This window comes from Bufo gargarizans, chromosome 6 (genome assembly GCF_014858855.1).
Source record: "Bufo gargarizans isolate SCDJY-AF-19 chromosome 6, ASM1485885v1, whole genome shotgun sequence".
Taxonomy (NCBI): Eukaryota; Metazoa; Chordata; class Amphibia; order Anura; family Bufonidae; genus Bufo; species Bufo gargarizans.
In genome coordinates, this window is record NC_058085.1 from 140,158,031 (window position 1) to 140,183,924 (window position 25,894).

General features: G+C 46.1%; 1 protein-coding gene across 1 annotated transcript in view; it reads right to left on the reverse strand.

Moving 5' to 3' along the window:
- ITGB3 (integrin subunit beta 3) overlaps nt 1–25,894 on the reverse strand; it is an 86,310-nt gene that overhangs the window by 3,422 nt on the left and 56,994 nt on the right. The window contains exons 11-13 of the mRNA XM_044296513.1: nt 6,521–6,743; nt 3,381–3,484; nt 2,852–2,971 (exon numbers count right to left, since the gene is read on the reverse strand). Coding sequence (XP_044152448.1) covers nt 2,852–2,971; nt 3,381–3,484; nt 6,521–6,743 — 447 coding nt within the window. The remainder of the gene's footprint in view (nt 1–2,851; nt 2,972–3,380; nt 3,485–6,520; nt 6,744–25,894) is intronic.

Below are 25,894 nucleotides of genomic sequence, written 5' to 3' on the forward strand. Positions count from 1 at the left end.
GACGCCCCAAGAAGTACAGGAGCTTCTTTGGGGCGTCTTGTCGCGCGTTCCCGTACATAGACTTCAGCGGGAACGCGCGATAATGGGCGTTCGCTTGTCTTTGTATGCGCGATTGCAAACGCCCGTACAATCGCGCATACAGAGCGCTCCATCACGAACGCTCAGGTCTGAACCCAGCATTAAAAGGTTAACATTTGAGGTGTGTAGTTTCTAAAATAGGGTCATTTATGGGTGATTTCTATTATGTAAGGACCATAAAGTGACTTCATAACTAAACCGGTCTTTGAAAAAGTCAGTTTTGAAAATGTTATAGAAAATTTGAAAAATTGCTTCTCTAATTTTATGCCTTCTAACGTCATAAAAAAATAAAATTTAATTTTTAAAATGATGCCAACATTAAGTAAACATATAGGGAATCTTAAGTAGAAACTCTCTAATGAGGTATCACTAGCTGGCTTTAATGAGTAGAAATTCAAATTTAGAAAATTCAATTTTTTAAAAAAAAATTCAGTAAATTTGGGATTTTTTATAATATAAAAGGTAAAAGTTATCGTCCCAAATTTACCCCTAACATCAAGTACAAGATGTCACAAGAAAACAATCTCAGAATGGCTTGGATAAATAGAAGCATTCCAAAGTTATTAGCACATAAAGTGACACATGTCAGATTTGCAAAACTAAGCCTGGTCATAAAGGTGAAAAATAGCTTGGCCTTGAAATGGTTAATGTCCTGGAGGACCCTTTTAACTATCCTAGAATTCCACCCTTTCATCTATTTCATAGCTTCGTTAGTACCACCTAGCATCTCATTCATGGTCATTGGAAAGGAAGGGAAGAATGGGCAGCTTGTCCAGAGTTGTCCTGCCATGTTACAGCTCCAGCCATACTAACGTTCATACTGTATATAAACCAGATCTCACTTAAGAGGCAATCTGTACCAGCTGCCAAAGAGTTAAGATCTCGGCATCTGGACTTTTTTGCTGAGGTAATATATTGCAGCACATTAGAAGGGGCTGGGAAAATTCCTATACAGTTTAGGTTTTTCTCACGTACCTCCCTCCCTTCATGTGGGACATGTTACAGAATGCGGCATTGGGTGGGAACTTGTATTCATTTCCCAATTAACTTCTAGGCAGTCAATCCTTACACCGCCAGAGTCACTTACAAGCTGGATACCGGCAGTCCGTGTACATTGGCAGTAGTTCACATGTACAGTATGGCGCACTGCTTTTCTAAAGATATGGTATGAAATCTGTACTTCATCTTGGAAATAACCCTTTTCTAAGAATGCAGTCAACATTTAGTTACAGCTTTCACTAGACAGTCTAAACATGCGCAGAGTTCAGTGAAATACTGGATGAGAAATTTGCACCTTTAGGCCTCATGCACATGACAGTTGTTTTTCTCGGCCTCCGTTCCGTTTTTTTTGCGGATAGGATGGGGACCCATTCATTTCAATTAGTCAGCAAAAAAATCATTTTGATTATGTAAATTTGCCCACTGTTCTTAGTTTTGGATGTTATTATGACCTATCAAGTTCGGAAACGGATTTCCTAGATTCCTGATTTGAAATGTACATAAGTACTGAGCAATACATCTTAAATGGTTTGAATTAGGGCTGAAACGATTCATTGATTAAAACGAGGCAAAAAAATCCTTGATGCAGGGAATCGTTTGAATCACATGACCACGGAGCAGGAGTGAAATGAAGCTTCTCACTCACTGCTCCGTGGCCTCCCGAGTCCCGACTCTCAGCACAACGCTGCAGGGCCTTGCGTGCACACATCGTCAGCGCGTTGGCTAACGATGTGTGTGACGTCAGGTCCCAGTGCATGCTGGGATGAAGACGCGTCTCCTGCGGACTCCATGTGCCAGCACACGCCGCACTGCCATTAAAGGTAAGTATAAAGTTAGCGGCAGGCCTGGGGGGAAACGGGGGCACCTGTGAATTGGCAATGGCATGTTAGCAGTGGCGGGGGGGGGGGGGGGGGTTAATTGGGGCACCAGGCTGTGATTTGGCATGTATAAAGATATATGAGAGGGAGGTGGGGGGTGGAGAGGGTTTAATGGGGGAACCTGAGATTTGGCATGTATAAAGTTATTGGCGGGTGTGGGGGGTGGGAGAGAGATTAATGGGGGCACCTGTGATTTGGCAATGGCATGTATAAAGTTATTGGTGGGGGGATGGAGAGGGGTTAATTGGGGGCACCTGTGATTTGGCATATGTAAAGTTATTGATATATCAAAGATCTGAAACATTTTCTATATACACAAAAGACCCATTACTCTCAAATATTGTTCACAAATGTGTCTAAATCTGTGTTAGCGAGCACTTCTCCTTTGACGAGATAATCCATCCCACCTCACAGGTGTGGCATATCAAGGTGCTGATTAGACAGCATGAATATTGCACAGGTGTGCCTTAGGGTCCATTCACATGTCCGTGTGTGTTTTGCGGATCCGCAAAACACGGACATCGGCGATGTGCTTTCCACATTTTGCGGACCGCACATCGCCAGCACTCTCCGCGGACAAGAATAGGACATGTTCTGTTTTTTTCGGGAACGGAATTGCGGACCCGGAAGTGCGGATCCGCAATTCCGGATCCGGGCAGCACATCGTGCGGCCCTATAGAAATGAATGGGTCCGCAATTCCGTTCCGCAAAATGCGGAACAGAATTGCGGACGTGTGAATGGACCCTTAGACTGAGCCCCATTGAAGAGATAGGTCATCAGGTAAAAAAATCTTGGAAAACCCCTAAGTACTTGATCCCACTCTTTAGTCACTTATATGATGACATGTTTCTGAAGAACATATGTGAAGAAATGTCATTATCTGTCACATTCTTACCTGCTTCATTTATGACGTACAATACTGACTTCCCACTGGAGTCCTCATGGTACTGGAACCTGACCACACAGTCATTCTCGTCCTTATAGGTGCAATTCACAGCATCCTTCCCATTGTCAGCTGAACACAAAAGATGAAAACACATATGAGCTGGACATAACCCCCATTAGTGTCTCACAGTACCCAGGTCAATGCTGGCATTGCTCTTCTAGGGTCTTCATAAAGCCACAGTCATAGACCCATACTGTAAGGGTCAGCTTTTTCCTGGAAGAGAGTCACTGTTGTACATGGGCAACGCCTAGTATGGCAGCTCAGCTCCATTCAAGTAATGGATACATCCCATTGACAAAAGTGGCGCTGTTTCTGTAAAAAGTCCTAATCCTAATTTTGAATGTTCCTTTGAACCTCTCTGAAGTGACACATCACTGACTAATACTTGTCACCTGGCTGGATAGATTGAAGCCACATTGTACTTAGGTAGAGAGAACTTCAACATGTGATTTGAAATTTTAAAGCATGCATTACTTACGTAGTTCTGTCACAGACGCAATCTCGTCCCGACAAATTCTCTTACACAAAGATGCATCCTCAAACCAGGCTCCGCGCTCAAACTTCTTACATTCCACACACTCTCTGTGTTACAATGGTAGAGAACACAGGACATATAATACATATAAGCCATCGGATGTGTATGTGTATGCTGTCCTGTGTGGATTAATGGTGGCTTTTAAATACAATGGCTACAGGTAAAGGGACCTGCCACTATTTGAGGTCATGACAGGTCCATCTGTCAACAGCAACCTCCCTGTTCATCTGTTTGCATAGACTTGTGAGAAATGGACAACAATTCTCATAACTTTTATTAACTGTGTATGTGTTATACCTGTCGTATGATCCCATATATGTTCATGCCATTCTGTGCCATTCTCACCTTCTGGGACAACCACACTGGTCATGTGTGGTATCAAAATGATCAGCTTGATAATATATACATTATTAAAACATGTTGTGGCCTGAATATCCATTGGTGTGGACTGGAAGCCATGTTTTATTAATATTTCAGGTCTGCCAGCTGAGTAAGAGAGGTGGAGCATGCACAGGTAATGAGGGCCTTCCTAGAAGGCTGGGACAGAATAGGAGAGAGACTCTTCTCAGCTCCACCATTTGCCGAATGGGGATAAAAATGAACTATTGGGAAAATAAATTTGACACAATTTGGGGATCCTATCGACATTGGGTTGTGTTTCACTTTCCTCCTGTCCCCGGAAAAAACAGAATAGACTCTGATTAACTACGGTACTTCCTTAGTGAGAAATTGACGTACTAAATATCAACTGCCTGAATAAAGTACGTTAAGAACATTTTATTGAACAACAATTAAAAATTTTGCTTCTCCACCAAATATAACAATCAGGCTGGTGGGGAGAGTCGGAGTATAGAAAATGTATGTATATACTATCTCCTCAACTCCCACCGCCATACAACGTATGTGGGAGCTACATAAAGCCCACAAGGGTAGTGGGGTGACTAGGTCCAAACCAGATAATGTCCGGTCTATCCTTCTAACCTTCTATCCCCAGTATATCTCCTGGAGTGAAGGATTAGACCCCTGGTATTATTTAGATGGACCAACCACTGGGTCACCACTACACTATATGAGCGGCTCTGCACTGATAATGATCTATAAGAACTGAACATACGAAGGCACATTTATTTGCTCAACGCGTTTCCCTGCCAATATTAAACGGTATTTCCTCAGGGGCATACAGCAACCAAACACAGAAGGTGTTGTTCAGACATATTGTTACATCACTCTGATGGTGAGTCTGTAGTGATAGAAACATATACCATGCCCGCCTGTCTCTGATATCGTGCAAGCAGACTTGATAAATCTAGTATAGCAAACGCTGCACGCCTCTGATGGTGTGCGTGCAGCAGAGTAGAGCCTCCGGCACTATGAGGTTCGTAGCGCGAGCGACTCCCGCATTGTTTAAATGGAGAACACTTCACCCACTGACTTGCCAAGCCTCCAAGATAGGAGCTAATGAGGTACGAGTATCGTAACTTCCGCACCTCTTGTCAATCTTCCTTTGCTATAGGCGTCAGGGAAAGTAATTGATACTGTGATATTTGCTTACTTGGGTTACCGTAAGTACTGGGGGACAATGAAACATTGAGATATAAACCTTGCCTAGTGTCAGTCTGTATACCACTCGCCTACATAAATCCCCAAATAAAGAGATTCGGGAATGAAGTGCCGTCTGACATTTAATGTATTGCAACAATGAAACAATATCTAGGGAGCAAAGGCACTCTGCCACTGTGAGCCTGCTTGCGAGTGGGGCGCTGTGGGGTTTTCGGTGTATTGATTTAAATGTTATAGATGGTAACAGCGTGTTGAGGTGCATGAAAGGCTGTGTCGGGGTGTGATTGAGGCTCAATATGAGGCCTGTGTCTAGGGGCGCGAGAGATTGAGTGCGTGAAATAGATCGACCCTTAGCACTCGCCCCCGGGTCACGTGACAGGGCGGTTCCCGTACGTAACAAGACTCATAGCTGATTAAAATTCTGTTTTTCTTTTGTCAATCCGAGGCTCCTTTCCCGAGTTATGATGCTTTTTCTTAATAGACAAATTAGGACTTTGGTGCTACAAGGGCGTCACCATTGCCCTTGTTGCACCCAAGCTCTACTTATTTCTGTGGTAAGCTCCTCCCTTGCTGTTTGCTAATACCTGGCCCTGTCAATCAAAGCATCCAGGGAGGGAATTGCCGCAGAAATTAGTGGAGCTTGGGTCAAATGAGAGCAATGTTGATGCCTACCTAATTTGCATATTAGGAAAAAGTGTCATAACTCAGCAACAAAAACTCAGATCAACAAAAGAAAAAAAAACTGTGTTTAATCAGGAGAACCACATCTATGTGTCTATGCAGACAGTTGGATAGGGAGGTCGCTGGCTGCCAATAACTGACACTAGAGAAAGCTTATGGCATACTTCTTTGATATTTAGGGCAACCCAAAATTAGAGGACCGGCAGGTCGAGTATGTCTACTGCTGCTGCAATCATCTCTATGGGCCTGCCATACATAGCAGAGTACAGAACCAATGGCAATGCACATGATTGACCTGCCACTTTGCTTATTTTAGGAGGCCCTGCAGAGTACAGTGGGGGTCCAGTAGTAGGACCCTCCACAATGTAATATTTATTTCCTATCCTGTGGATAGGGGATAACTTGAAATTATTGGAATAACCAGTTAACCAGTGTGGGTAAGCTCTACAGCTCCTCCTAGTGGTGATTGCAGGCAGCCAGAATTGTATATTTTAATGCTATGGCTATACATGAAATTTAGAGAGCTGTATCAGAAAAATCAAGCTCTGGACTCTATAAAAATATATTAGGAAATTTAAACCACAGATTTTTGGACCTACTGTAAGAACAAATGGGTTTAAGGGTGCACATTAGCACAGTAATGAATAAGTCTAATGCATAGGAGCAAAGCAGTGACTTGACACTTGCCATGAGCAATACTCTTCTCTCTCTCTCCAGGAGGAGATTATATGTGATTTATGTGTATAACAGAGAGGCTCTACAAACTGATAAGGAGAAGAAGGATGTTATAGGGCAAAGTTATGCAATCTGCATACCAAGAGGGTCTACTGGAAAACACTTACTTCTTAAAGGTACAGGCATCTGGACAAGTTGGACATTTTTCACAGGTGTCTCCATATGAACCAGGTTGGGTACAGTCACACTTTCCGCACACACACTGTCCCCTTCCACTGCAAAGGAGACCGCTGCTGGACATGCACATGTCTGTGCGGGTGGTGCAGTTACAGTAATCTCCTGTCCAGTCAGAGTCACAAATACAATCCCCGCAGTTACACTGTCCATGTCCTGAAAGGCAGAAAATAAGACACACAAGGTTATGTAAAGGCCCATTTACAATTAGTGTGGATGAACCGTTTGTTCCCAATAATTGCCTGATCTTAGCAGAGGTGAAAGCTGCACCTCCATACAGAGTCATTGTTTCTGCTGCCCTGAAGTAATACGTTTGGTGTCCGCATCAACGATGCTTTCATCAGAGGAGTGAACCTTTACTCATTCGTCGAGTGATCGTTGGCACAGGGCAGTTATCAGGAACAAGTGTTCATAGGAACGCCCCGATAATTATACCAATCATTGGCCCCTTTGTAAAGAGTCCTTTAGACAAAATGTTATGGCAAGCCAGGCTACAAAGACCAAGGGTGAGAGATGATAGCATCATATCCCTATATAAACAATGACTTCTAGAACTTAAGGCCCTTTTATATGGGCTGACGACATTGGCAATTATGGGAAAGCAGTGTTCCTAGGAATGCGCATTCCCGATAATTGCCCTGTTTTGTTTAAAGTTGAAAATCATTGTTTCTGGGTAGAAGATTGTCCTGACTTAACGGTAATCTGATGCCCATAAATAATTGCTTGTCCTCATATAGCAGAAGTCACTGCTGAATGTGAATCCAGTTCTCACCTCTGCTGATGATCTGCCAATTATTGGCAATGAATAGTTCATTGTGGATAAGTCCCTGCTGAGTTGGCCTTTATAAAGGGGCCTATAGGTGCTATTTTCTGGGTATATTGTTTGCCATACATGTAATAAGTATCTCATTTAGGCTAGGGCTACATGGCAAATTTAGCTGTGACATTGTGACTGTTGTATTTTGGTCATGGTAAGTTTGAGGTCACCATACGATTTTGTTCACTTTCATTACCGTAGTTGCAAGGCAGACAGAGCTACACTGCGATCTTTGACCTTCTGACAATGTTAAGTGAAAAACCTATGGAATTTCTTAAATGGCAACTCCATCCCTAGTGTTCTATTACTACACATGTAGGACTGTGGGAAATTTCAGATCCCCCACCAAAGGAATGCAAGATTTCTGAGGCGAGGATGCTATCTAGTTTCATGTGTTTGCCTCTTTGATGAGTAATTTTGATGGTAAAAACAGACATTTTGCCCTCTGCATAGTAAAAGTTGGAATCACAGAAGTCAAAGAAGTTTACATATTAGATGATGACTTTGGTTTACCAATGTAAAAATAGTGAGAACTACGTATATGCAGGGGAACATGTTTTGTCTCAATCTTTGTACTGTGAACATAGTTGTATGACGAAATACATTTAGCCAAATGTGATGTTTACAAAAAAAAGTTAAAAATACAATTTAAAGTGGTTAGCCTGACCAATTATCCCACTTAGTCAGCCTGCTATATCCTGTTGTGAAACCAAAATTATACTCTTGTCCTATACACATTCTATTACTTTCTAAATCTCAGCAAAGAAAATTCCCCTAACATCTCCACTATCTATTTAGTTTCCTCCTATTACTCCATATAACCTCTCTCTATATCTCTTGCTATTACTCCATATAACCTCTCCCTATATCTCCTCCTATTACTCCATATAACCTCTCCCTATATCTCATCCTATTACTCCATATAACCTCTCCCTATATCTCATCCTATTACTCCATATATCTCTCTCCCTATATCTCCTCCTATTACTCCATATAACCTCTCCCTATATATTTTCCTATTACTCCATATAACCTCTCCCTATATCTTCTCCTATTACTAAATATAACCTTTCCCAATATTTCCTCCTATTACTCCATATAACCTCTCCTTATATCTCCTTATATTACTCCATATAACCTCTCCTTATATCTCCTTCTATTACTCCATATAACCTCTCCCTATATCTCATCCTATTACTCCATATAACCTCTCCCTATATCTCATCCTATTACTCCATATATCTCTCTCCCTATATCTCCTCCTATTACTCCATATAACCTCTCCCTATATATTTTCCTATTACTCCATATAACCTCTCCCTATATCTTCTCCTATTACTAAATATAACCTTTCCCAATATTTCCTCCTATTACTCCATATAACCTCTCCTTATATCTCCTTCTATTACTCCATATAACCTCTCCCTATATCTCATCCTATTACTCCATATAACCTCTCCCTATATCTCATCCTATTACTCCATATATCTCTCTCCCTATATCTCCTCCTATTACTCCATATAACCTCTCCCTATATATTTTCCTATTACTCCATATAACCTCTCCCTATATCTTCTCCTATTGATAAATATAACCTTTCCCAATATTTCCTTCTATTACTCCATATAACCTCTCCCTATATCTCTTCCTATTACCCCATATAACCTCTCCCTATATCTCCTCCCATTACTTCATATAACCTCTCCCTATATCTCCCCCTATTAATACATATAAACCTTCCCTATATTTCCTCCTATTACTCCATACAACCTTTCCCTATATGTCCCTTATAGAACCTCTCCCTATATCTCCTACTATTACTCCATATAACCTCTCCTGATATCTCCTTATATTACTCCATATAACCTCTCCTGATATCTCCTTATATTACTCCATATAACCTCTCCCTATATCACCTCCTATTACTCCATATAACCTCTCACTATATCTCCTCCTATTACTCCATATAACCTCTCCCTATATCTCATCCTATTACTCCATATATAGCCCTCTCTATATCTCCTCCTATTACTAAATATAACCTTTCCCTATATCTCCTCCTATTACTCCATATAACCTCTCCCTATATCTCCTCCTATTACTCCATATAACCTCTCACTATATCTCCTCCTATTACTCCATATAACCTCTCCTGATATCTCCTCCTATTACTCCATATAACCTCCTTTTATATTTCCTCCTATTACTCCATATAACCTCCTTTTATATTTCATCCTATTACTCCACATACCCTCTCCTACAGTATACCTCTTCCTAATATTTTATATAACCACTCCCTATACCTCTTATTACTCCATATAACTTTTCCCTATATCTCTCCCTGTTATTCCATATAATCTCTCCCTATATCTCTTACTATTACTCCTTATGACCTCTTCTATAACTCCTCCTATTACTCCACACAATTGTGGCACCTACTACTTTGTCAGTTCATAGGAAATAACTGGCTGGACTCTATAGGAATACTGCTAGTGCTTGTAAAATGTGAAAAAACAAAGATAACACTCCTGTGAACTTTACTCTTGATGTTATCAGGAGGTTTGGGCTGCTCCACCATCTATAAACATTTCTTAGATGTTAGGATCATTTTACACAAATGAAAGATCTGGCAGATTTTGGGGGATGAATGTTTGCAAAAACGCTTATTTTCGATTATCTGCAAGTGTAAAGGTGCCGGCAATCATCCAATGAAAAAGCACTTCATCAGGTGATCGTGTTGTTCGGGCGGTATAGAAAAACCTTCTTCCTGTACAGCAGATGGTGGTGTATAAACAATGATCTGCTGAGCTGGAACAACGGTTTTCTGTGAGGACATTGCTTGTCCCCATACAGCAGTAAATGCAGCCCTCATCTCCACTGATGATCTGACAATGATCAGGAGCGTCTACTTCGTTCCCGATAATCTGACAGATCATCGGTCCGTGTAAAAGGACCCTTATACTATGTGGTATGTTTTTATGATAAGTGATAATTATACCCCACTCATTTACACAGGAATCTAGCCACAAATTGAAGAAGTTCCCTCCCGGTAATTGCTTGCAAGCTAGCGGAGGAGACCGCTGCTTAGTGGTTTGCTGGTTGCAGATCACTATTAGACAGCACAATCTGCCACCGGCAAGCTGTGATTTTCAAGCATGGAATCAGCAGCAGTATTACACTGCAAGATGATTGCTAACAGGCGTTCATGCGAACGTTTGTTAATGATTGATTATCAGCCAGAAAATCAGCCAGTGTAATACAGACTTAGGCCTTTGTTAACTTGTTGCTGCTGCGAGAGAAAAATGTTATCTGTTAGTATAATAGTAGATTAGTAGAACTGGGATAACACTGTGACAGCTGTATTGTTCTCTTGATATGCCTAGATAAAGGTGACCACAGAAAGTCCCTGCACTTATCAGTGTGATGTGTGATACTCTAATTGAGTCACGCATCCCCTTCCCTCTCTAGTGGCAGTGAACGGTCTGAATGAGTAGGTCAAGTGGGGCTGTTGGCTGTCCTAAAAGTGCAAATAAAGGATGAAGTTATACAGCCAGGACAGGATATAGAATACATTGAGTGAATTCAAAAACCTATATCTAGAAAATCATCCACCCGTTTTTTGTGTGAATGTTTTTTAATAATTTACACATATTGGCTCTTAATATGTGATAAAAGCAACCTGATAGTAGTGTCCCTTTAAATAGGACATCATCTGTGATTGAGTCTCTAATGCACATCTGAGCAGCACTAAAACACTGTATTTGGATGCTGGGTACTCTAAGCTGAGGGTAGCTGGAGAGGTTTTCGTATGTCAACATGGAATGGTTATTTTTCTTCAGGGGTGATAACAGGAAGAGTGGGGGAGCTGCTCTACGGGCCTTGCCCAATTGCTAGAGCAAGGTCAGTCTGGTCATTCCAGTAGGACACCACCTCTCCCTCAGCTTGCATTGTAAACCTTTCCTATTATTAGAGGAAATTCCACTAGGAAAGTGCTTCTCCTGTTATTTCACAAACACTATAAGCCGTAATAGAAGAGGTGCCAACAATGTTAAGCTGACAGTCCACAACATTCCTAAACTGGCTAGGAGTCAGCTTCTTACAGTATCTGTGGATCTGCACTGCAAAGGGTGGAATCTGCTGCTGCGCTATCCTGACTAGAGTTGAGCGAACACCTGAATGTTCGGGTTCGAGAAGTTCGGCCGAACTTCCCGGAAATGTTCGGGTTCGGGATCCGAACCCGATCCGAACTTCGTCCCGAACCCGAACCCCACTGAAGTCAATGGGGACCCGAACTTTTCGGTACTAAAAAGGCTGTAAAACAGCCCAGGAAAGGGCTAGAGGGCTGCAAAAGGCAGCAACATGTAGGTAAATCCCCTGCAAACAAATGTGGATAGGGAAATGAATTAAAATAAAAATTAAATAAATAAAAATTAACCAAAATCAATTGGAGAGAGGTCCCATAGCCTGGAATCTGGCTTCACGTCACCCACCACTGGAACAGTCCATTCTCAGATATTTAGGCCCCGGCACCCAGGCAGAGGAGAGAGGTCCCGTAACAGAGCATCTGTCTTCATGTCAGCAGAGAATCAGTCTGCATGTCATAGCAGAGAATCAGGCTTCACGTCAGCCACCACTGTAAGAGTCCATTTTCATAAATTTAGGCCCAGCACCCAGGCAGAGGAGAGAGGTCCCGTAACAGACAATCTGGCTTCATGTCAGCAGAGAATCAGTCTTCATGTCATAGCAGAGAATCAGGCTTCACGTCAGCCACCAGTGCAACAGTCCATTGGCATATATTTAGGCCCAGCACCCAGGCAGAGGAGAGAGGTCCCGTAACAGACAATCTGGCTTCATGTCAGCAGAGAATCAGTCTTCATGTCATAGCAGAGAATCAGGCTTCACGTCAGCCACCAGTGCAACAGTCCATTGGCATATATTTAGGCCCAGCACCCAGGCAGAGGAGAGAGGTCCCGTAACAGACAATCTGGCTTCATGTCAGCAGAGAATCAGTCTGCATGTCATAGCAGAGAATCAGGCTTCACGTCAGCCACCAGTGCAACAGTCCATTGGCATATATTTAGGCCCAGCACCCAGGCAGAGGAGAGAGGTCCCGTAACAGACAATCTGGCTTCATGTCAGCAGAGAATTAGTCTGCATGTCATAGCAGAGAATCAGGCTTCACGTCAGCCACCAATGCAACAGTCCATTGTCAGATATTTAGGCCCAGCACCCAGGCAGAGGAGAGAGGTCCCGTAACAGACAATCTGGCTTCATGTCAGCAGAGAATCAGTCTGCATGTCATAGCGAGAATCAGGCTTCACGTCACCCACCACTGCAACAGTCCATTTTCATAAATTTAGGCCCAGCACCCAGGCAGAGGAGAGAGGTCCCGTAACAGACAATCTGGCTTCATGTCAGCAGAGAATTAGTCTGCATGTCATAGCAGAGAACCAGGCTTCACGTCAGCCACCAGTGCAACAGTCCATTGGCATATATTTAGGCCCAGCACACAGGCAGAGGAGAGAGGTCCCGTAACAGAGGATCTGGCTTCATGTCAGCAGAGAATCAGTCTGCATGTAATAGCAGAAAATCAGGCTTCACGTCAGCCACCACTGCAACAGTCCATTGTCAGATATTTAGGCCCAGCACCCAGGCAGAGGAGAGAGGTCCCGTAACAGACAATCTGGCTTCATGTCAGCAGAGAATTAGTCTGCATGTCATAGCAGAGAATCAGGCTTCACGTCAGCCACCAGTGCAACAGTCCATTGGCATATATTTAGGCCCAGCACACAGGCAGAGGAGAGAGGTCCCGTAACAGAGGATCTGGCTTCATGTCAGCAGAGAATCAGTCTGCATGTAATAGCAGAAAATCAGGCTTCACGTCAGCCACCACTGCAACAGTCCATTGTCAGATATTTAGGCCCAGCACCCAGGCAGAGGAGAGAGGTCCCGTAACAGACAATCTGGCTTCATGTCAGCAGAGAATTAGTCTGCATGTCATAGCAGAAAATCAGGCTTCACGTCAGCCACCACTGCAACAGTCCATTGGCATATATTTAGGCCCAGCACACAGGCAGAGGAGAGAGGTCCCGTAACAGAGGATCTGGCTTCATGTCAGCAGAGAATCAGTCTGCATGTAATAGCAGAAAATCAGGCTTCACGTCAGCCACCACTGCAACAGTCCATTGTCAGATATTTAGGCCCAGCACCCAGGCAGAGGAGAGAGGTCCCGTAACAGAGGATCTGGCTTCATGTCAGCAGAGAATCAGTCTGCATGTCATAGCAGAAAATCAGGCTTCACGTCAGCCACCACTGCAACAGTCCATTGTCAGATATTTAGGCCCAGCACCCAGGCAGAGGAGAGAGGTCCCGTAACAGACAATCTGGCTTCATGTCAGCAGAGAATCAGTCTTCATATCATAGCAGAGAATCAGGCTTCACGTCAGCCACCACTGCAACAGTCCATTGTCATAAATTTAGGCCCAGCACCCAGGCAGAGGAGAGAGGTCCCGTAACAGACAATCAGGCTTCACGTCAGCCACCACTGCAACAGTCCATTGGCATATATTTAGGCCCAGCACACAGGCAGAGGAGAGAGGTCCTGTAACAGAGGATCTGGATTCATGTTAGCAGAGAATCAGTCTGCATGTAATAGCAGAGAATCAGGCTTCACGTCAGCCACCAGTGCAACAGTCCATTGGCATATATTTAGGCCCAGCACCCAGGCAGAGGAGAGAGGTCCCGTAACAGACAATCTGGCTTCATGTCAGCAGAGAATTAGTCTGCATGTCATAGCAGAGAATCAGGCTTCACGTCAGCCACCACTGCAACAGTCCATTGTCAGATATTTAGGCCCAGCACCCAGGCAGAGGAGAGAGGTCCCGTAACAGACAATCTGGCTTCATGTTAGCAGAGAATCAGTCTTCATGTCATAGCAGAGAATCAGGCTTCACGTCAGCCACCAGTGCAACAGTCCATTGGCATATATTTAGGCCCAGCACCCAGGCAGAGGAGAGAGGTCCCGTAACAGACAATCTGGCTTCATGTCAGCAGAGAATTAGTCTGCATGTCATAGCAGAGAATCAGGCTTCACGTCAGCCACCACTGCAACAGTCCATTGTCAGATATTTAGGCCCAGCACACAGGCAGAGGAGAGAGGTCCCGTAACAGAGGATCTGGCTTCATGTCAGCAGAGAATCAGTCTGCATGTAATAGCAGAAAATCAGGCTTCACGTCAGCCACCACTGCAACAGTCCATTGTCAGATATTTAGGCCCAGCACCCAGGCAGAGGAGAGAGGTCCCGTAACAGAGGATCTGGCTTCATGTCAGCAGAGAATCAGTCTGCATGTCATAGCAGAAAATCAGGCTTCACGTCAGCCACCACTGCAACAGTCCATTGTCAGATATTTAGGCCCAGCACCCAGGCAGAGGAGAGAGGTCCCGTAACAGACAATCTTGCTTCATGTCAGCAGAGAATCAGTCTTCCTATCATAGCAGAGAATCAGGCTTCACGTCAGCCACCACTGCAACAGTCCATTGTCATAAATTTAGGCCCAGCACCCAGGCAGAGGAGAGAGGTCCCGTAACAGACAATCTGGCTTCATGTCAGCAGAGAATCAGTCTTCATGTCATAGCAGAGAATCAGGCTTCACGTCACCCACCACTGCAACAGTCCATTTTCATAAATTTAGGCCCAGCACCCAGGCAGAGGAGAGAGGTCCCGTAACAGACAATCTGGCTTCATGTCAGCAGAGAATTAGTCTGCATGTCATAGTAGAGAATCAGGCTTCACGTCAGCCACCACTGCAACAGTCCATTGGCATATATTTAGGCCCAGCACCCAGGCAGAGGAGAGAGGTCCCGTAACAGAGGATCTGGCTTCATGTCAGCAGAGAATTAGTCTGCATGTCATAGCAGAGAATCAGGCTTCACGTCACCCAACATTGGAACAGTCCATTGGCATATATTTAGGCCCCGGCACCCAGACAGAGGAGAGGTTCATTCAACTTTGGGTAGCCTCGCAATATAATGGTAAAATGAAAATAAAAATAGGATTGAATGAGGAAGTGCCCTGGAGTACAATAATATATGGTTAAGGGGCAGTGGCGTCTCTAGCTTTCAGAATTTGGGGGGGCACACTGGGGGCCAGGAAAAAAGTAGGGGGGGGGGCAGCTATAACAACGATACATTTACACAAGTACGCTTTGAAATGCTGCGATACCTAAAACCGCAACAGGGAAGAAAAGTCCAGCTGTCTGTGGATGACACTTTTATAAAGAGGGGGATATGTGGATGACACTGCTATGGGGGGGATCTGTGGATGCCACATACCGGGTATAGCATCTTATGCTATATGTGTCATCCACAGATCCACCCCATGACAGTGTCATCCCCATTTCCCCCTCCATAACAGTGTCATCCCCATTTCCCACACCATAACAGTGTCATCCACAGATCCCCCTCCCCGCCTCTCACAGGAGTGTACATTTGACATTTCTAAACCGTAATCCATATCCTGCAGTAACTTTAACTTTAAATCAGGAATCAGCAGCCGCTCATCTCTACTAGTACCTTAACCTTACACCACTCGGCTAGCTTCGGTAACAGGGCCAGGCTACAGCCTACAGGTACTGCCTGTTAGTTGTTATCGAGCGAGCGCTCATTTCTGCAGGTCAGAGGATACGGATTACAGTTTAGAAGAAATGTACACTCCTGTGAGCGGTCCAGACCAGTGGCGGATCCAGAGCCTGGTCTCGGGAGAGGCACTTCCAGATTATTTTCTGTCCGCCGCCACAGAACAAGGGTGCTTATAGAACAGACTCCACAGTGTAGCGGTATACTGTATACTGTGTGGCACAGTGTAGCGGTATATTGTATATCGTGGGGCACAGTGTAGAGGTATACTGTATATTGTGTGGCACAGTGTAGAGGTATACTGTATATTGTGGGGCACAGTGTAGCTGTATACTGTGTGGCACAGTGTAGCGGTATACTGTATATCGTGGGGCACAGTGTAGAGGTATACTGTATATCGTGGGGCACAGTGTAGAGGTATACAGTATACTGTGTGGCACAGTGTAGAGGTATACTGTGTGGCACAGTGTAGAGGTATACTGTGTGGCACAGTGTAGAGGTATACTGTGTGGCACAGTGTAGTGGTATACTGTGTGGCACAGTGTAGAGGTATACTGTATATTGTGTGGCACAGTGTAGAGGTATACTGTATATTGTGTGGCACAGTGTAGAGGTATACTGTATATTGTGTGGCACAGTGTAGAGGTATACTGTATATTGTGCGGCACAGTGTAGAGGTATACTGTATATTGTGCGGCACAGTGTAGAGGTATACTGTATATTGTGCGGCACAGTGTAGAGGTATACTGTATATTGTGTGGCACAGTGTAGAGGTATACTGTATATTGTGTGGCACAGTGTAGAGGTATACTGTATATTGTGTGGCACAGTGTAGCGGTATACTATATATTGTGTGGCACAGTGTAGCTGTATACTGTGTGGCACAGTGTAGAGGTATACTGTATATTGTGTGGCACAGTGTAGAGGTATACTGTATATTGTGTGGCACAGTGTAGCGGTATACTGTATATTGTGTGGCACAGTGTAGGCTATATGTGTATAACATAAACATATTTCACATGAACACTTACAGTTACTTGGCTTGGCCCTTGGGGATCTCGGACGCCACTTCCACACTTTGTCTGGGGGCTCGGCGGAGCTGATGTGTTTTATCCTAATGAGAAAGATTTCATAATAAGGATTTGGAGAAGGGGCAGAGGGATAGCAGAGCAGGGAGAGGCTGGTGCTGCTACTAGGGGGTCATACCATGGGGGAGTAATAAAGCCCACCATAATGCCCCCCAGTAGAAATAATTCTCCTTATAATGTGACAATGCAAAAAATACCCCCTTATGCCCCCAGTTGAGCTAATGTCCCCCATAATGTGCCAGTATAAAATACCCCTATATAGTGCCCCCAGTAAATGCCCCCATAGTGCTCCTCTCCCCCTTCCTCCTAGTGCCCCCCATAATGTACCAGTATAAAATGCCCCAGTAGATGCCCTCAGTGTCCCCCATAATTTTGCAAGTATAAATGACCCCTTCTTAGTGCCCCCGTAGATGACTCCATAGTACTCCTCTTCCCCCTTCCCCATAGTACCCACCATAATGTGTCCCAGTATAAAATGCTACTGTACAGAGCCCACCATATAAAACACCCCTTCTTTGTGTTGCCTCAGTAGATGCCCCTATAGTGCCCACCAATAATGTGCCAGTAATAAGCCCCCCATTACGTGCCAGTAATAAGCCCCCATTACGTGCCAGTAATAAGCCCCCCATCATGTGCCAGTAATAAGCCCCCCCATCATGTGCCAGTAATAAGCCCCCCCATCATGTGCCAGTAATAAGCCCCCCCATCATGTGCCAGTAATAAGCCCCCCCATCATGTGCCAGTAATAAGCCCCCCATTACGTGCCAGTAATCGTGCCATTATTAAGTCGCCCCCCATTACGTGTCAGTAATAAGCCCCCCATTACGTGCCAGTAATCATGTGCCATTATTAAGTCCCCCCCCCATCATGTGCCATTATTAAGTCCCCCCCATCATGTGCCATTATTAAGTCCCCCCATCATGTGCCATTATTAAGTCCCCCCTCCGTCATGTGCCATTATTAAGTCCCCCCTCCGTCATGTGCCATTATTAAGTCCCCCCCATCATGTGGCATTATTAGGTCCCCCCCCATCATGTGGCATTATTAAGTCCCCCCCATCATGTGGCATTATTAAGTCCCCCCCCATCATGTGCCATTATTAAGTCCCCCCATCATGTGCCATTATTAAGTCCCCCCTCCGTCATGTGCCATTATTAAGTCCTCCCTCCGTCATGTGCCATTATTAAGTCCCCCCTCCGTCATGTGCCATTATTAAGTCCCCCCCATCATGTGGCATTATTAGGTCCCCCCCCATCATGTGGCATTATTAAGTCCCCCCCATCATGTGGCATTATTAAGAAGTCCCCCCCATCATGTGGCATTATTAAGTCCCCCCCATCATGTGGCATTATTAAGTCCCCCACCCCTTCAGTATCACTATTGTAAGAAAAAAAAAAAAAAAAAAGAACACACATACTTACCTCAGTGGCAGCGATGCGATGCAGGCCTCTTCTGGTCTGTGTCCCACGCTGTATGGCTCAGGCAGCGCGATGACGTCATCGCGCCGCCTGCGCTGGCTTCTGATAGGCTGCCGGCCTAGTGCCGGCAGCCTATCAGAGCAAGGGGAAGGGACACGCCTCTCCCTCCCCTGCACCGCCGCTGGCACAGGCAGTAGTAAGGAGATGAGCGCAATGGAAGCGCTCATCTCCCTGTGCCCGGCGGCGGCGGCTCACTTTGGGGGGGGGGGGGGCGCATTTTAGTTGGGGGGGCACATGGGGGGGCCGAGCATGATGTAGGGGGGGCCGTGGCCCCCTCTGGCCCCCCCCCTGGCGACGCCACTGTTAAGGGGAGGTAGTTAATGTCTAATCTGGACAAGGGATGGACAGGTCCTGTGGGATCCATGCCTGGTTCATTTTTATGAACGTCAGCTTGTCCACATTGGCTGTAGACAGGCGGCTGCGTTTGTCTGTAATGACGCCCCCTGCCGAGCTGAATACACGTTCAGACAAAACGCTGGCCGCCGGGCAGGCCAGCACCTCCAAGGCATAAAAGACTAGCTCTGGCCACGTGGACAATTTAGAGACCCAGAAGTTGAATGGGGCCGAACCATCAGTCAGTACGTGGAGGGGTGTGCACAAGTACTGTTCCACCATGTTAGTGAAATGTTGCCTCCTGCTAACACGTTGCGTATCAGGTGGTGGTGCAGTTAGCTGTGGCGTGTTGACAAAAGTTTTCCACATCTCTGCCATGCTAACCCTGCCCTCAGAGGAGCTGGCCGTGACACAGCTGCCTTGGCGACCTCTTGCTCCTCCTCTGCCTTGGCCTTGGGCTTCCACTTGTTCCCCTGTGACATTTGGGAATGCTCTCAGTAGCGCGTCTACCAACGTGCGCTTGTACTCGCGCATCTTCCTATCACGCTCCAGTGCAGGAAGTAAGGTGGGCACATTGTCTTTGTAGCGTGGATCCAGCAGGGTGGCAACCCAGTAGTCCGCACACGTTAAAATGTGGGCAACTCTGCTGTCGTTGCGCAGGCACTGCAGCATGTAGTCGCTCATGTGTGCCAGGCTGCCCAGGGGTAAGGACAAGCTGTCCTCTGTGGGAGGCGTATCGTCATCGTCCTGCCTTTCCCCCCAGCCACGCACCAGTGATGGGCCCGAGCTGCGTTAGGTGCCACCCCGCTGTGACCATGCTTCATCCTCATCCTCCTCCTCCTCGTCCTCCAGTAGTGGGCCCTGGCTGGCCACATTTGTACCTGGCCTCTGCTGTTGCAAAAAACCTCCCTCTGAGTCACTTCGAAGAGACTGGCCTGAAAGTGCTAAAAATGACCCCTCTTCCTCCTCCTCTTCCTCCTCCTCCTGGGCCACCTCCTCTTCCATCATCGCCCTAAGTGTTTTCTCAAGGAGACATAGAAGTGGTATTGTAACGCTGATAACGGCGTCATCGCCACTGGCCATGTTGGTGGAGTACTCGAAACAGCGCAACAGGGCACACAGGTCTCGCATGGAGGCCCAGTCATTGGTGGTGAAGTGGTGCTGTTCCGCAGTGCGACTGACCCGTGCGTGCTGCAGCTGAAACTCCACTATGGCCTGCTGCTGCTCGCACAGTCTGTCCAGCATGTGCAAGGTGGAGTTCCACCTGGTGGGCACGTCGCATATGAGGCGGTGAGCGGGAAGGCCGAAGTTACGCTGTAGCGCAGACAGACGAGCAGCGGCAGGATGTGAACGCCGGAAGCGCGAACAGACGGCCCGCACTTTATGCAGCAGCTCTGACATGTCGGGGTAGTTGTGAATGAACTTCTGCACCACCAAATTCAGCACATGCGCCAGGCAAGGGATGTGCGTCAAACTGGCTAGTCCCAGAGCTGCAACGAGATTTCGCCCATTATCGCACACCACCAGGCCGGGCTTGAGGCTCACCGGCAGCAACCACTCGTCGGTCTGTTGTTCTATACCCCGCCACAACTCCTGTGCGGGTGGGGCCTGTCCCCCAAACATATGAGTTTCAGAATGGCCTGCTGACGTTTACCCCGGGCTGTGCTGAAGTTGGTGGTGAAGGTGTGTGGCTGACTGGATGAGCAGGTGGAAGAAGAGGAGGAGGAAGCCGAGAAGGAGGAGGTGGCAACAGGAGGCAAAGAATGTTGCCCTGCGATCCTTGGCGGCGGAAGGACGTGCGCCAAACAGCTCTCCGCCTGGGGCCCAGCTGCCACTACATTTACCCAGTGCGCAGTTAGGGAGATATAGCGTCCCTGGCCGTGCTTACTGGTCCACGTATCTGTGGTTAGGTGGACCTTGCTACAGATGGCGTTGCGCAGTGCACACTTGATTTTATCGGATACTTGGTTGTGCAGGGAAGGCACGGCTCTCTTGGAGAAGTAGTGGCGGCTGGGAACAACATACTGTGGGACAGCAAGCGACATGAGCTGTTTGAAGCTGTCTGTGTCCACCAGCCTAAATGACAGCATTTCATAGGCCAGTAGTTTAGAAATGCTGGCATTCAGGGCCAGGGATCGAAGGTGGCTAGGTGGGAATTTACGCTTTCAAATGTTTGTGAGATGGAGAGCTGAACGCTGCCGTGTGACATGGTTGAGACGCTTGGTGACGGAGGTGGTGGTGGTGTTGGTGGTACATCCCCTGTTTGCTGGGCGGCAGGTGCCAACGTTCCTCCAGAGGCGGAGGAAGAGGCCGAGGCGGCAGCAGCAGAAGAGGCCGAGGCGGCAGCAGCAGAAGAGGTAGCAGGGGGAGCCTGAACGACTTCCTTGTTTTTAAGGTGTTTACTCCACTGCAGTTCATGCTTTGCATGCAGGTGCCTGGTCATGCAGGTTGTGCTAAGGTTCAGAACGTTAATGCCTCGCTTCAGGCTCTGATGGCACAGCGTGCAAACCACTCGGGTCTTGTCGTCAGCACATTGTTTGAAGAAGTGCCATGCCAGGGAACTCCTTGAAGCTGCCTTTGGGGTGCTCGGTCCCAGATGGCGGCGGTCAGTAGCAGGCGGAGTCTCTTGGCGGCGGGTGTTCTGCTTTTGCCCACTGCTCCCTCTTTTGCTACGCTGTTGGCTCGGTCTCACCACTGCCTCTTCCTCCGAACTGTGAAAGTCAGTGGCACGACCTTCATTCCATGTGGGGTCTAGGACCTCATCGTCCCCTGCATCGTCTTCCACCCAGTCTTGATCCCTGACCTCCTGTTCAGTCTGCACACTGCAGAAAGACGCAGCAGTTGGCACCTGTGTTTCGTCATCATCAGAGACATGCTGAGGTGGTATTCCCATGTCCTCATCATCAGGAAACATAAGTGGTTGTGCGTCAGTGCAGTCTATGTCTTCCACCGCTGGGGAAGGGCTAGGTGGATGCCCTTGGGAAACCCTGCCAGCAGAGTCTTCAAACAGCATAAGAGACTGCTGCATAACTTGAGGCTCAGACAGTTTCCCTGATATGCATGGGGGTGATGTGACAGACTGATGGGGTTGGTTTTCAGGCGCCATCTGTGCGCTTTCTGCAGAAGACTGGGTGGGAGATAATGTGAACGTGCTGGATCCACTGTCGGCCACCCAATTGACTAATGCCTGTACCTGCTCAGGCCTTACCATCCTTAGAACGGCATTGGGCCCCACCATATATCGCTGTAAATTCTGGCGGCTACTGGGACCTGAGGTAGTTGGTACACTAGGACGTGTGGATGTGGCAGAACGGCCACGTCCTCTCCCAGCACCAGAGGGTCCACTAACACCACCACGACCATGTCCACGTCCGCGTCCCTTACTAGATGTTTTCCTCATTGTTATCGTTCACCACAACAACAAAAATATTATTTGGCCCAATGTATTGTATTCAAATTCAGCGGGATATAAATTTGAGGCCTAGTATTTAGGCGCTGGGTGACCGGTATGGATTTACTGACAGAATTAAACTTGGAAATGCACAGTAGCGTGTGTGAAGGTATTCTGAATGACCCTATGTGCACCTTGAATATTATATACCCTTTTAGGGATAGATTTCAAATAGCTCTGATACAGCAGAAACCACTAAATTATGAAATTGCTAAATTGGGAATTGTATTTCAACCCAGAACAAAAAATGTGCTTTGACGGACACTAAATAACTTGCCCAGCCACAACAGTACAGCGGTAACGAGAGATTTAGCGGGATATAAATTTGAGGCCTAGTATTTAGGCGCTGGGTGACCGGTATGGATTTACTGACAGAATTAGACTGGGATATGGCCAAAAAATAACCACACTATTGCTGGTTAAATGCACTTGGTGTGACAGCTTGACCAACCACACTACTGAGGGTTAAATGCACTTGGTGACAGGCGCAGCTTGCCCCTGATGTAGTATATGGCCAAAAAATGAACAGACTATTGCTGGTTAAATGCACTTGGTGTGACAGCTTGACCAACCACACTACTGAGGGTTAAATGCACTTGGTGACGGGCGCAGCTTGCCCCTGATGTAGTATATGGCCCAAAAATAAACAGACTATTGCTGGTTAAATGCACTTGGTGTGACAGCTTCACCCTGATGTAGGCTTTAGCCAAAAAACAACCACACCATTGAGGGTTAAATGTACTTGGTGACAGGCGCAGCTTGCCCTGATGTAGTATATGGCCAAAAAATGAACAGACTATTGCTGGTTAAATGCACTTTGTGTGACAGCTTGACCAATCACACTACTGAGGGTTAAATGCACTTGGTGACGGGCGCAGCTTGCCCCTGATGTAGTATATGGCCAAAAAATGAACAGACTATTGCTGGTTAAATGCACTTGGTGTGACAGCTTCACCCTGATGTAGGCTTTAGCCAAAAAACAACCACACCATTGAGAGTTAAATGCACTTGGTGACAGGCGCTAGCTTGCCCCTGATGTAGTATATGGCCAAAAAATAAACAGACTATTGCTGGTTAAATGCACTTGGTGTGACAGCTTCACCCTAATGTAGGCTTTAGCCAAAAAACAACCACACCATTGAGGGTTAAATGCACTTGGTCACAGTTTGTGCTGGCGCACCACAAGACACAAAATGGCCGCCGATCACCCCAGAAAAAAGTGACTGACAAACGGTCTGGGCAGCCTAAAAACAGTGAGCAATTGAATTTCAGCAGCTCAATGATGCACAGCTGCAGATCGATCGATTAATCAAGTCCTTTGGAGGAGTTAATCTGCCTAATCTCGCCCTACTGTCGCAGCCGCAACCTCTCCCTATGCTAATCAGAGCAGAGTGACGGGCGGCGCTATGTGACTCCAGCTTAAATAGAGGCTGGGTCACATGGTGCTCTGGCCAATCACAACCATGCCAATAGTAGGCATGGCTGTGACGGCCTCTTGGGGCAAGTAGTATGACGCTTGTTGATTGGCTGCTTTGCAGCCTTTCAAAAAGCGCCAAGAAAGCGTCACAAAAGCGCCAAGAAAGCGACGAACACCGAACCCGAACTTTTACGAAAATGTCCGGGTTCGGGTCCGTGTGACGGACACCCCAAAATTCGGTACGAACCCGAATTATACAGTTCGAGTTCGCTCATCCCTAATCCTGACCTGCGCTGCTCTTCCCACCCCCCATCATGTCCTGCGGTATACACTGATATGATTACAACTATTTCTTGGCTCATTTCACCCTTTCACTATAGGGTCTTTCACTTTTATTTTTTGGGGGATTTACTTTCTCTCCTGCTCTTATATTTAGCCTTTGCTGTACCTCTGTCTTTGGCTATTGGCTCTATTGAGTGATAGGTTTCACCTTAGAGTTTTGTTCTTTTTATGGATTTGTACACGTTTAGTGTGATATTCTTATAGGCTAAGCTTCTTCTTATATTGGGTCAAACAATTATTGATATTACTTTTTTGACTTGATCATGTATGCATTCATAACTTAGTTGTGCCTGACATGTTTAACAACTATTGGTGGGTGATAGCGGCATAGGCCAGTGGATTTTGGCATTGCCTTTCTGCTGGTGTTCCCTGCTATTTTTATTTTATTGTGTACATTATGATATGTTATGAATTTGTTGTAATAAAATGAGCTATATTTATGATTATTTTGGGCAGCTTGTTTGTAAACAACATTGTAGGTATATAAATAAAATATTGGTCTGGTCTTGAAAGGGTTAACCACACCCACTTTCCAAAACTGGAGTGGGTATGTAAAAATGTAGAAAGATGCAACTTTTGCACAAATAAGTACAAATTGTTGCAGAAGCCCTATTTTGTGACTTTTTAAGGCCAGAATTCTGGAGTGCGGGGTGTGATAAATTCTCCCTCATATTTTTTGTGTTCAGAATTAAGCCTCATGCAGACATCCATGGAACACGGTCTGTGAGAATACCGGACTGGCATTGCAGGAGCGCACGATGTCATAGCAACCAATGACGTTGTGCCCTCCTGCAATGCCAGTCCTGTATCTCACGGACGTCTTTATGAGGCTTTAAGCCTCATGCACACGTCCGTGTCTATGCTCAAATCTGTGAGCAGGTGGTCAGTGAAGCATCCGTGAAGGATTCGCGTGCTGTCCGTGTTTCATCTGTGCTTCACTGACACTGAACAGCTGAAATTTTTTTTTTAAAGCATCTCTTCTTAATGATCTGTAAAACACGGATACAACACGGATGGTATCGGTGTTGCATCTGTGGTTTTCACTGACCCAAAGACTATAATGGATGTGATGGATCCATGAACAAGGACAAAATAGAGCATCTGTGCTACAAACACTGACCCACGGACTGTGCTAAAACACTGGTGTCTGAATACACACATTAAAATGAATGGAAAACACGCACAGCACATGTCCGTGAAACACTGACGTATGAATGAGGCTTTATGGGGTTAAAGGGGTTGTCCCACTGACTTTTATGGGGCAAAGGGGTTGCCCCCCCTGACTTGAGCATCGGAGCAGTTCATGCTCCGATGCTCTACTTTGCCCTGCGCTAGATCGTTTTACTGGCTAGGGCAACGCTAAAGCCTGCCGATCAGTGCCGGTGACGTCACCGGTCTTCCTGGCAGCCCCATGGAGAGCCTCGGTACGTCACCGGAACTCCAAAAAATGCCTATGCCCTGCGCGATTTAGCGCAGGGCAAAGGAGAGCATCGGAGCATGAACTGCTCCGATGCTCGAGTCAGGGGGGCTGCCGGGGTGAAAATGGAGGGATGTCCGGGTTCAGCTCTGAACCCGGACAACCCCTTTAAAGGTCTGAAAGGCCGTAGTAGAAAGGCTGCAGTATTGTGTTTCATTATCATTATACATACAAGTCAGTGCAAGCTCTAAATTCTTCAAATAGCCGGGAGATCTAGTTGATTGATAGGCTGCGGACACACCTAGTTAAAGTGAATATTTAGTTTATTA